The following is a 12827-nucleotide window of genomic DNA, read 5'->3' on the forward strand; positions in this document are numbered from 1 at the left end:
CGAAAAACCAAAAAAAAAAAAAAAAAAAAGAGCACTGGTTGCTCTTGTGGAGGACCAGGGTTTGGTTCCCAGCACCCTCACGATAGCTCACAACCCATGATAACTCCAGTTCCAGGGGACTCACCACCCTCTCTAGCCTCTGCAGGTGCTGCACACATGTGGGGCACAGACCTGATACAAGCCAAACACTCATACAGATAAAAGAAAATAAGCAGTTCTCTCAGATGAGGTCTTTTGTGTGTGTTCTGGGGATAATGTACACTAACTGACTTACACCACTAGGCTACATCCACAGACCCCCCCCACCCCATGAGTTTGTTGAGGGCAAAGGCTCTTATCTCTTTCCCCTTGAGCCCCGCAGCCCTGCTCTAAGACAGGTACTCCCATCGGCAGAAAGCTCTCAGAACCCACAGAAGCAACACTTTCACAGGCAAAGAGAAAACAGGGCTGTTTAATTAAGAGTCAAGAGTCGCTTGTTCTTGGCTACAGTGCTTAACATGCAACACACCCAGCTTTTGGTACAGAAATGGCACCCTAACACTTCCCTGGTCAGAGGACTCCTGGGCACCTTAATCTATATATCCACCAGAAACTGCCCTCTTGCCCCAACAGTGGTAAGTTCTCTCCTGCCCAGAGGAACTGGGATGAGGTCATTCGTTCAAATGAGTAGCCATTTACAGCACAGCACCATTGACTGGCCGATAGAGTTGATATTTCCTCAAGTTCCAATCAAGAACTTGTATATGTAACCTGTCTCTGATGAGCCCAAAGGCACTTGAGAGTCTGGCTGTGCCTCAGGGTCACCTGTTTTCACTGGACTAAATATGAAGAGATATGAAAAGTTTGCTGAGTCTGCCCCGGCCCTGGGGATCCACTCTGCAAAGAGTTTATTTCAGCAATGTTGGGCCACACCAGTTCTCTACGTCCTTTGTAGGCTCAAGTGAACAGTGCGGGGAGCGCTGTGCTGCTCAGCCATAGTTTCTAAATTGTGGTAGAGAAAAGTATATTACGTGTGTAAAGAAAGTTAAAAATACAAACAAGAAATTCAAGGTAAAATGCAGGGTGTTTGGATCCTAAGAAAACAGGAGTTTACTGTGGCTGGAAGTCAGGCTGACCGAACATAGTAACTGCTATAACTGACAATGCTCTTTCCAAGCACAGAGTTTTTGCTAAGGGTTGAGCTATTCTCAGTAGCATGGGGTCTCCCCTTTCTCTAACGTCCTTACTAGAGTCACCTGAAGGAACAATCACAAACTTTAAGACAGCAGTCACCCACAACTCCTTTTCCTCTAGTTTCCAACATAAAGGGGAACCCAGCTCAGACAAGAATGAGCCTTGCTGCACCCGCCAGCCCCTGCACCCTCCTTTTTATTCTCAGAGGCTCCAGCTCCACGGAAGTTACAAGGTTAAGTGCTACTGCAAGTTCCGGACACAGCTGACCCCGCATGTGGTTAGAATATGGACGTCTGTAGTTCCTTTTTGAACATGCCTTCAAAGTGGAGGTCTCTGGCCATGAGTTCTTCTTCCACATCATCGAGCGCCCACTGGTGATCTGTCAGTTCCAAAGCTTCCCACTCTGTCTGCACAGGAAGAGAACACAGGGATGCTAAGAGGGATGCTTGCCACTGAGCTGACAGCTGGGGACAGCATGGAGTGACCACCTCTCTGACCAGCAGCTAAGCAAGGCTGTTGTGTGTATGAGCTCACTGGATCATGTGAAGCAGACAGATGTCCGTACGCCTCCCAGATATACAAATACTCATAAAGCAATCTTTAAAAGCTTAGTAAGGCCAGGCATGGTGGAACATGCCTACAATTTCAGCACTTGAGAAGCAAAGGCAGACTATCTCAAAAAGCCAAAAACCATGGAGAGAGGGCCCAGCAGTTAAAACATATACTAAATACCCACATATATAAATTAAAAAAACAACAACCCTCAAACTAAAACAAAACTGTCCTATACAAGATCACAAAGACGCGTTTTAATTTTATGTCCATGTTTTAGAATTTTGTTGTTTTGCTCTGTTTTTTGAGGTAAGGTCTCATGTAGTATAGGCTAGCCTCAAACTCAGAGTCCTTGAGCCTCAGCTTAAGGGTAGGAATTGATTACAGGCATGCACCACCACACCTGGCCCATCAAATTATATTATTATTATTATTATTATTATTATTTTGAGACAGGGTCTTACTATGTAGGTCTGGCTGGTCTGGATCCTGCTATGTACACTAGGCTGGCCTTACATGCACAGACATCTGCCTGTTTCTGCCTCCTGAGTGCTGGAATTAAAGGCCTGCATTGCCGGGCCCGGCTGACTTCTAAGAGATCTTTCTATATTCCTGTGACCCAGAATGAAGAAGTTCCCTTTATTTACCTTTAATCAAGTGAGACTTTGCTGTTAAACATTATACAGAGGGGCTGGAGGGGTGGCTCTGCTGTTAAGTGCTCTTGTAGAGGACCAGGGTTCAGTTTCTGGCTCCTACACGGCAGCTCGTAACCACCTATAACTCAAGTTCTATGGTATGCAATGCCTCTTCTGACATCTATAAGCACCTGCACGCACGTGGTCCACAGATATACATAATCTTAGGTGCACAAACAGACAGATAAAATTAAAAAAAAAATACTTTCAAAACTAGAACTGTAATGAAAGTAATGGGAATATGGTTTCTCTCTCTCACTGTCATGAGGCCGTCCAGCACATACAGTGTGGATACACTGGACAAAGTGATCATTTATGTCCTGGATAGGGTGGGGCAGGACAGCATATTTCATCATACTCCTCATTTGGATTGCACTTGAACGGAAGCAACTATGAACTGTGGTTGAGGGAGGACTGGTGTAAGTCTGAGATACCCCTGCAGTTCTGAACAGTCTCTGGCATGTACCTTGAAAGCTTTGTTGGTGTCCGCAGGCATGGCCATCGCTGCTCCTGTCATCTGCTCCTGCATCATTCGTGACTGGTCGGCGGCTGCAGCATAAGACAGGCCCAGTGAGTACCAAGGCTCCATAACCACCTAGCACCCTTATGGGAGAATAGGCATGACTTATAGCTGCTTGGTGGTGGGTTTGAGAACTGGGACACCTCACTGGCCTGGTCACCCTGGTATGTGATTCTGAGAAAGTCCAGGAAAATGAGGGTGATTATAAGTGGAATACAGACAAAACTAAAGTGCTCCAAACTATCTTAAATGTCAATATGACACTAGACACCAATTACTGAGCAGGGCTATGTGCCCAGGTATTTCACTGTTTTATCCTCTATCTGCACTTAACCCCACAAGGTAACTATTAAGACCTACTGTATAGAAAAGCAATCAGTAGTTAACAGTGTCCAAGGTCCTCATCACTGAACAAGAGCCAAGTTTAGCACTGCTGAGGAAGCTGCTCAATACAGGAACGAATCTAGCCAGGTCCTTCCTTAGGCTTCAGGGTCAGAGGCTTAACGGAGTGCTGGGTCTTTACAGAAAGGTGTCAGACTCTGAGCAACCAAGTACTGCTCATTGACTGCTGGAGAAACGCCCGTGCTCAGTCTGAGCTTTGCCTGCTCAGACACTCACCGACCAGAGCACTATGTGGGGCCGCGCTAACCAACAGCAGGCAGCAGCTGCTCACTAACCCACTCTGCTTCTTACCGTTATCTTGGCCCAGGATTAGAGAGTAAATGCTCCGGAGCCCAAACACATTGAGGAAGTACCAGGATGCAGAACTCACCCTAGAAAAGCAACAGGGAGAGTGGGGTGGGTTATTAGGGAGATGAACAGCGTTCACATCTGCAACACCCACAGCTGCTCACTGTAGGTGAGAATCAAGACACACAGCCAAGGCACAAGCTCAGAGGAGATGAACACAGTAGCACAGTAAGGCTGTCTTCTGACACACCGCACAGTGGGTGAGGCCATCCACTCTGAACCTCATCCTCTAGGAGTGCTGGTGTGTTTGTGTGTTCCCCACTTAGTGGAGAGGACCAGGCGTGACCTTTGGGAAGCATTTGCAATGATGAGGGTGAAGGCTACCTGAACAAATTTGGAACTTGATCGTCTAGCCTTTATCTCAACACTCGACTTGGGAAGCCATAAATGTGCTTACATGTAATAGAAACCAAAGGGCAATGAAGAGTGGGAAGAGCGACCAACGCTTGACTGCGTCTGCTCTGGCCACTGCCATAGACTGTAAGGGTGCGTCGGTCCCGCAGTGCCAGTGATCTATCCACAGCAGTTACTCTACTGCGTGTCTGCTGAAGCAAGCACTGAGCCCCACTGGAACGTTGCCTGGCTCCCCTGTCTGTCCACAGACATGAGGTGCATACCTGTGCAAATGCTGAGAAAAGATACGCTTTTCTCCAACCCTGGCATTTATGCTTAGCCAGTGAGCCTGGCAGGGAATAGTTTCATGGAGTCACAAAGCTCACAGGTAGCTTTTCTTCTTACACAGAGCAGGGTGAGGCATTTTCTTTGCCCTGGGTTCACACAACCAGAGATGGCTCTACTCAAACCAGAGGAGTCTAAATTGCCACCAGACCCTCCTCTTCTTGTTTGAGTTTGTTTCAGGCCAGTTCTTGAGAAGCCACAGACAGAACAGTCTGGAAGGACCATAGGAGTCAGTGTTATTGTACTTTGGGTATCATATCAGTGTTTCTCAAGGGGGCTTTTAGACTCCAGCTTGGTATTCTGCTGTAAGTCACTGGAGTAGAAAGAGGTGCAAGTACTGGTTATGGAAAAGCTGTGTGTGGACCACCATTACATTTGCAGACCTCACAGGGTTGCTGTGAGGCTAACTGGAACTAAGGAAAATGACAGTACAAACTTCTCTATAATTTGGATCTAGAATGTTCTTTTTAAAAGCCATGTGTTAGCCTGATATGATGGCACATGCCTTTAATTCCATCACTTGGGGGGTAGAACAGAGGCATATAGATTGCTGTGATTTCCAGGCCAGCCTGGTCCACATAATGAGTTCCAAGACAGCCAGGACTATGTAGAGTCTGTCTCACAAAAAGCAAAAGAAGCAAACAAACAAACAAGCTCATGTATTAAAGGCTTGGGCCCCAGTCTGTGGTACTAATGGACAGTGGGGGAACCTTTAGGAGATGGACGCCTATTGGGCAGTTTTAGGTCATAGGGGCTGGGGGGTGTTCTTGGAGGAGATCGTAGGAGTCTGAATACTTCATCTTTCTCTCTTGTTCTGACCCTAAGGGGAGCATTCACCTTCATTATATGGCACTGCCACACTCTGCTGCATCACAGATCCAAAGCACTGAGGCTACAGGTTCATGACACGAGCCTCCAAAACGGTGAGCCAAGATACAAAATACTCTTCTTCGCAAGGTGATGCTCTCAGTGTTTCAGTGACAGAGAGCTGACAAACACAGGCTCCATTCTCATAAGCTGTAGGGCATTGTTAAGAAGCTCTGCTTGGCCAGACTACGTAACCTTTCCACACCTTCACTCCTACACTGTTAAGATCTAAGAAGAGAGGCTAACAAACCTTCTTTTGGCAAGACTCCTGTAAAACTGTTTTAGTCTAGCAGTGGCATTTCAAATAGAACTTTCATTTAAGAAAGAAAGAAAGAAAGAAAGAAAGAAAGAAAGAAAGAAAGAAAGAAAGAGAGAGAGAGAGAGAGAAGAAAGAAGAGGCAAAATTTCTCAAATAGAAACAACCTCATTCTAGTGGAATGGAAACTAGAACTGTGGGGCCAGCGGCCTCTTTAGACACCACGCTTACCAGGACGCGTCTAGTGTGAGCAGCTCTATTCCTTGCTGAAGCATAGGCTTGAAGCGAAGTGTCAGTGGAAACGGGACCTTAGCTGTAGGCAAAGAGAAAAACACCAAGTATTTGCCTCAAACCATGGTAGGCACCTGAGCCAGCTGAAGTGTGAACACACATTCTTTCCCAGAGGAGGTGGGAACTCTGTACCACTGGCTTTTGGAAAATGATTTTCACAAGGAAATTGGTGGCAGCCTAGGGAGACCAGAACAGCTAAAATGTCACTCTGCTCTGATTTCCCTGAGGGATGACAGTTTCTAGACCACGGAGCAAGCAGGCACTCAGGATGAACCCTGACCTGACATTTGGGAGAAGCGTGCACTAAAGCCTCAGCTACTCCTGTGTCACCCCACTTACAAAGCTTCTACCCTGGGAACACTGAATCAGGTTAGAACTCAAGAATTTTTGTTCAAAAAGATGTTATTTTCACAAGAAAACATACTACCCATGAGGTGACATTAGGTTCTCAGTAGCACTGAGAAAGGGACCTGGGTGAAGGACGTAGGAGGTCTCCCAGACCTGATACTTACTTGTGACAAAGCCTGAAAACGTCATGTTGATCCATCCGCCAATAAGAATCATTGGGAGGACATTTGTGACATTCCCTTTCATCATGTCTGTGAGCATGGTGGGGTCTGAGACAAACACAGAAGAAAACACCACATTTCCCTTTGTTGGCAGAGACTTCACAAATTTAACGCAGACAGTTGTTTTTAAGATAGGATCTTACTGTGTAGCCCAGCTGGCCTTGACTAACAGAGGTTTGCCTGTTACTGCTTTCTGACTGTAGGGTGAAAGGCATGTGCCAGCATAGCGGGCCAGCCGTCAGGTTTATTGTACAAGTTCAAATGATCTCAGAACATAAGATGCAGACAATTCCTCTCCACCCTCTCCTGAAATCCTTTGAGTTCTCTGTAGCATATCTTTCTTTCTTTCCTTTTTTAAAAAAAGATTTATTTTATGTATAGGAGTGCACTGTAGCTGTCTTCAGACACACCAGAAGAAGGCATCCGATCTCATTACAGATGGTTGTGAGCCACCATGTGGTTGCTGGGATTTGAACTCAGGACCTTCAGAAGAGTAGTCAGTGCTCTTAACTGCTCTCTCCATCTCTCCAGCCCTGTTCCATATCTTTCTACCTTTCAATCTGTTTTTGAAAATTAATTTTATGAAGAAAGGCTGACGATGTAGCTCAGGGGCAGAGCACTGCTTACCATGCAGGAGTGTGCAGAACAGTTCTCAATACCAAAAAAGAAAAAATAATTTTTGATGACATTTTCACATTGTTATGGTACCAGTATCTCAAGATACATACACATTTTTTAAAGATTAAAAAAATACATGTTGTTGTTTTGCCTACATATATCTATCTGAGCATCGTGGCCTCTTGCAAAGGCCAGAAAAGGCATCAGATTCTCTGGGACTGGAGTTATAGACAGTTGCGAGCTGTCATGTGGGAGCCTGGAACTGAACCTGGGTCCTCTGCAAAAACAGCAAGTGCTTTTAAGTGCGAGTCGCCCCTCCAGCCCCAGATCTCTCAATATTTTCATTCTCAGCCATTTCTACCAGGGAGTGCTGCTGCTACCTACCTTGTAAGAGGTAACAAACCAATATCTTATTTATGTGTTTCTAAAGAGTAATTTTTTTGGGGGGGGGTGGAGTAGGGGTAGAGTTTCGAGTCATAACAAGGCCTTGACAACCATGGCTTTGAGCACATTTACTCTTTGGTTTAACAGACTAAAAGGACTAAATCTTGCTTTGATTTGCACCCCTGGACTAGTGAGGCGACTATCTTTTTCATACGTACACAGACATTTTGTTGCCCCTAAGTGTTAACACTAGTGCCTTCTGTAGGATCAGAAGGGCTGATTATCTCACCTAGAAGGAAGAGACTGGAAAGAGAGAAGGCCAACCCTGCTTTTGTCCACTTTGCATAGTCACTTTTCACAAAACGGGAATGGGAGGAGTCATATATCAGCTAGGTCACAAACTGTATGTTGGTGTGGGCAATCAAGGGGCAACTGCTCTTCATTCGGGCACAAGCTGCAAGGTAACTATCTTCCAGCAATGATCTAGACACTGGGTAGGAACTGCTCCCAAGTTCCTACAGCACCGAACAAAGAGTTCGATAAACTAGGATTTGTGGATTGATTGGAAAAAGCGAGCCCCACTTTCAAGGACTCCTATATTAGGGGCTGGGGATGCACCTAAGCGGGAGAATGCTTGCATGTATTAGGCCTTGGCTTCCATCCTGGACACTGCACAAAGCCTCAAAAAAGCAACACTCCCTCACAGCCCAGAGATAGTTAGATGGTTTCTAAGTCCTTTACATGACTATCTCCTGGGACTCCATACTCAACCACCCATGTTGAATAAACGTACCTGTCATAGGGGAAGGTGGCACAACCTTCCTTTTTGTTTTTTTGAAAAATCCATCCTCTGGGTTGTTGAAGTAATATTTTCGTGTTAAGAAAGACTAGTAGAAAAAAAGAAAACCTTTTTTAAATATGAGAGTTGTGACATAGTAATTTGCCAAATTATCCCCCAGGGAACTGACTAAAGGCCCTTGGAATACACTTCTACACTCTGAGCTGTCAGGTTCCTTGGCAGCCAATCTGACACTTTAGCTGAGTCACATTTAAAAACAATTTCCTGAGAAGGGTGAGGGCAAATGACAGCAAACACCACCAGGCTGCAGCTTAATAACTGGATGGCCACCTCCAGTTTTCTCTGGCATCCTCTTATAAAAAACATTTAGGTTTTTACTGCCCTTACAGGTGAATGGTGGAGCCTCTAAATAAAAGGTCAGTGAGTACCTGCTTGGGAATGTATTTTCCATTTTCCCTGAGGACTCTGCTTCGAATTAGGATCTGACTGAAAAACACAAGACAAAGAGATGTTAAAATGTGAAACATGAAGAAAGCAAGCGTAAAGTAGAAGGCCCTCTCAGACATAAGGGAGGAGCTGGTTGGCAAAAGCTGGGTGTGGAAACTTTCCAAAAACCCTAAAAATCAATGAAACATATTCAACTTGCCACGCAGGTTTTCACAAAGGCAGTCTTCCAGAGTGACTGGGCTCTGAACAAATAAAGGTTTCTGAGGAAGGCAATCGGGGACATTACACTTGGCCTTTCTGGGTTTGACGGGAGACACAAAGGAACTCTCCTTGTAAGGAAAGAGTATCAGGAGAGTGCTCTGAGATTTGGAGGCAGGGTTAGGAGGAAGGTGAGGGTAAAAGAGGAACTTCCTCGTTCACTCAGAGAAATGAGGACAGGCCTCATTTCTGAGTTACCTGACAGGTAACAGAGAGAAATTCCACTCAGGGCCCAGACCAGCTTCCTCTCACTCTTCAACAGTTACTGAATACATTATTGGTGATTTTTTAGAGCAAATAATATGCAACAGAAACAAAAATACCATACTTTCCCCTGGGTTTTCATAAGTTATTTAATGGAGGGAGAGGGGAAGAGCCCTTGGGTCAATGGAAAATCTTGAGAAGTGAGAAAACTGTACGCAGAAATGCATACAAGAAAGCCACGCTCAGCTTTCTCACTCCTGCTCAGCACGAGCCACATGCTCCAAGTCGTCAGAGCCAGTGGGGTCGGCTGGCACCTTCCACATGCCCAGATGCCAGCCTTTCCTGCCAGTCCCAGCCCACCCACCTCACTTCCTTCCTTGAGTCATCTTCCATACAAACTCTTCCCAAGAACTCCACCTGCGTTCCCTCCTCTCAGCCTCGTGATTGTCCACAGCTGTCTGCCTTACACAGGCCTACAGAAAAGGTGTGTGGTATGTTCTGTTTCCTGGGGGCCGGCTACAGATATCCTATGAATGAACTCTGGACCAAGTCTGTTCTGTGGAAAGCTAAGTTCAGACAGAGAGTAAGAATATGGGCTTGGGGCCGGAGAGATGGCTCATAGATAAGCACTCTGACTGCTCCTCCAGAGGACCTGAGTTGAAGTCCTAGCACCCACATGGCAGCTCACAACGATCTAACTCTAGTTCCAGGGAGTCCAGTGCTCTTTTATGGACTCCTCAGGCACTGCGTGCACACAGACACACAAGCAAGCACAATACCCACACACATAAACCAATAATAAAAATGTTAAAAATTTGGAGACTTTTATAATCATTTGTCCTTATTCAGATTCTGTCTCTGCTAGTTTTATACGGTTTTATACAGTCTCACTATGGAGCCCTGGCTGGCCTCGAACTCACGAAATCTGCCTGCTTCTACCTTCCAAATACTGGGAGTAAAGGTGTGTGCCACTGTGCCTGGCCTTCTGTGACTTATAAACTGTGATCTTGGGCAAGTCATGTTAATTCCCTAAATTGCCCTTCACAATCTGTCCAATCTGGCTTTTACTGCACATAAATTTCTTAACCTTCTGTCCGATACCATGTGAGTACCATAAACAATGATGAAAATGTACATTTCCCTGATGTTTAAAGAAAGAAATTCAACAAATAAACAGTGTGATAGCACACCACTATAATCCCGGCCCTGGGAGGTGGCAGCGTCCTTCACTATATAGCAAGTTTGAGGACTGCTTGAGCTACATGACATGTTACCTAACAAAAAGAAGATCCTAACTATAGGAACAAATCACATCCTGGAGAATAAGGTGGCATTATGGGAGTGTATCATAGAGGATGCTGTACAAGAGGAATCCCTACTTAGAATGTAGGATTAAGTAGGAATCTTTTGTTGTTTTATTTCATTTTATTTTACTTTATGTATATGCATGTTTTGTTTGACTATATATCTGTATACTACCTGTGTGCCTTGTGACCTTGGAAGCCAGAAGATCTCCTTGTATGTAAGGTTGTAACACATGCTGTGCTACCATGTGGGTGCTGGGCATTGATCCTCTGCAAGAACAACACATGTTCTTAACCACTGAGCCATCTTGCCAGTCCCATAGGTAGGAATCTTAAGGATGAGTGGGAATTACCTAGCCAAAGCACCACGGGATGTCACAGGTCTGGGCACTGTAACAAAATCAACACTCTGGCTGAGGACAGGACATACACGAGAGGAAATGAGGAAGAAGAGGTGGGCAAGATGCAGAGTGAGGGCTGAAGAGATGGCTCAGTGGTTAATAGAACTTCCTGCTCTTGTCGAGGATTTGGGTTTGATTGCCAGCACCCACATGTTGGCTTATAATCATCTGTAACTCCAGTTTCAGTTCCAACTTCCGATTCTGAACTCTGAGGGCACTAGGCACACCCGTGGTACACATTACATACATGTAGGCAAAACACTTATACACATTAAAAACAAACAAAAACAGACTATTCAAGGCAATGTAGAACCCACGATATAAGGCCATGATCTTGTAAGTTTAAAGGAATTTAAGCTGAGCCTGTCTACACCATCTCAGTGAGTTTATTTTAACATTTATTTAATGAGTGTGTGTGTGTGTCCACATGCACGCATGCCATTGTGCATGTCAGAGGTCAGAGGACAACTCACAGGAATCGGGTCTCTCTTGCTACCATGTGAGTACTCGGGATCAAGCTCAGGCTTGGCGACCACAGCCTTAACCCAACACTGAGCCAGCTTGCTGGCATTCTCATCTCATGTGAAGTGTTCACAGTTGGATCTGGCAACTGACCAATCCCGGGTTGGTGGCATCTATTATTTTTCTTTTTGCCTGTTTATCACTTGGACTGAAACTCTTATTAGACCAGAGGCTTGCCACTGCCTTGTTTTGTACCTCCCCAGAGTGTAGGGCACAGCGCTAGCCGCATGTAGGCTTCTTCACTTCGTGGTAAGTCAGGGCTTTCCCAGACACTCAGATGACAAGACCCCAGCTAAGCTCTTACACTGACACTACTGCAGAGCTGTAGGGTTGAGGCTGAGGATGGTGATCAGGGGAAGGCTGACTTAGCTGTGTACTCCTGATGCTCAAGTTCTGAAGCTGACGGCCATGACTGTATTCTCCTGAGTGTAAAAATTCCACACGAAAACACTAGTTTTGCATTTTAACTTTTATAAATATCTAAGAGTAAGTCTTTGTACTGGGTAGGCTTGGTAATTTGAAATTAAAAGACATTATTTTAGGATAGGAAAAAAAACCCACTATGTAGTGCTGTACTGTTTTTTGTTTTTAAATTTCATAGGCTGCTTGTCTTAGTTAGGATTTTGTCACTATGAAGAGGTACCATGACTGAGGCAACTCTTTTTTTTTTCCCGAGACAGGGTTTCTCTGTGTGTAGCCCTGGCTGACCTGGAACTCACTCTGTAGATCAGGCTGGCCTTGAACTCAGAAACCCACCTGCCTCTGCCTCCCAAGTGCTGGGATTAAAGGTGTGCACCACCACTGCCCAGTGAGGCAACTCTTATAAAGAAAAACATTTACTGAGGGCTAGCTTAGAGTTTCTGCGGTTTAGTCCATTACCATCACAACCATGGAGGTGTCCGGGCAGGCATGGTGCTGGAGGAGCAAACAGCTCTATATTTTGATCCAAAGGCAGCAGAAGGAGACTGCATGCCACACTAGGAGTAGCTTGAAATTAAGAAACCTTAAAGCCTAACTATCCAGTGACAAACCTCTTCCAACAAGCCCATACCTACACTAACAAGGCTATATCTCCTAACAGCACTACTCTATGGGCCAAGCATTCACACATGAGTCTACTAGGGCCACGCCTATGCGAACCACCACACTGCTCTTGAATTTATGATCTTTATGCCTCAGCCTTCTGAATACTGGGATTAAAGCGCATACCATTATATGTAGCAAAACTTTAGTTTTTTAAAAATACATATATACATTTATTTAGGATAGGGTGTTGCACACATCATGGGGTACATCTGGAGGTCAGAGGACAGCCTGCAGAAGTCGGTTTTCTCATTCTACCACATAGGTTGTAGGTATTGAACTCAGTGTTGGGTAGGTACCAGCTGTACTTCTCACGCCCACAACTTAGCTTTTAGTGTATTTCACCCAATCCTCAAGAATCTGTTTTGTTTTTTTTTCTCTCTAACAAATCAATATATTCTGAGTTTGAGAAATGTAAATATATACATATACATATACATATATATATATATATAT

General features: G+C 45.0%; 1 protein-coding gene across 1 annotated transcript in view; it reads right to left on the reverse strand.

Annotated features, from left to right (window-relative positions):
* Positions 1–422: 422 nt before the first annotated feature.
* Positions 423–12827, reverse strand: part of Emc3 (ER membrane protein complex subunit 3) — a 16991-nt gene continuing 4586 nt past the window's right edge. The window contains exons 2-8 of the mRNA XM_021164574.2: positions 8581–8638; positions 8147–8240; positions 6295–6399; positions 5723–5804; positions 3634–3713; positions 2887–2969; positions 423–1580 (exon numbers count right to left, since the gene is read on the reverse strand). Coding sequence (XP_021020233.1) covers positions 1452–1580; positions 2887–2969; positions 3634–3713; positions 5723–5804; positions 6295–6399; positions 8147–8240; positions 8581–8638 — 631 coding nt within the window. The 3' untranslated portion in view covers positions 423–1451. The remainder of the gene's footprint in view (positions 1581–2886; positions 2970–3633; positions 3714–5722; positions 5805–6294; positions 6400–8146; positions 8241–8580; positions 8639–12827) is intronic.

This window comes from Mus caroli, chromosome 6 (genome assembly GCF_900094665.2).
Source record: "Mus caroli chromosome 6, CAROLI_EIJ_v1.1, whole genome shotgun sequence".
Classification (NCBI taxonomy): domain Eukaryota; kingdom Metazoa; phylum Chordata; class Mammalia; order Rodentia; family Muridae; genus Mus; species Mus caroli.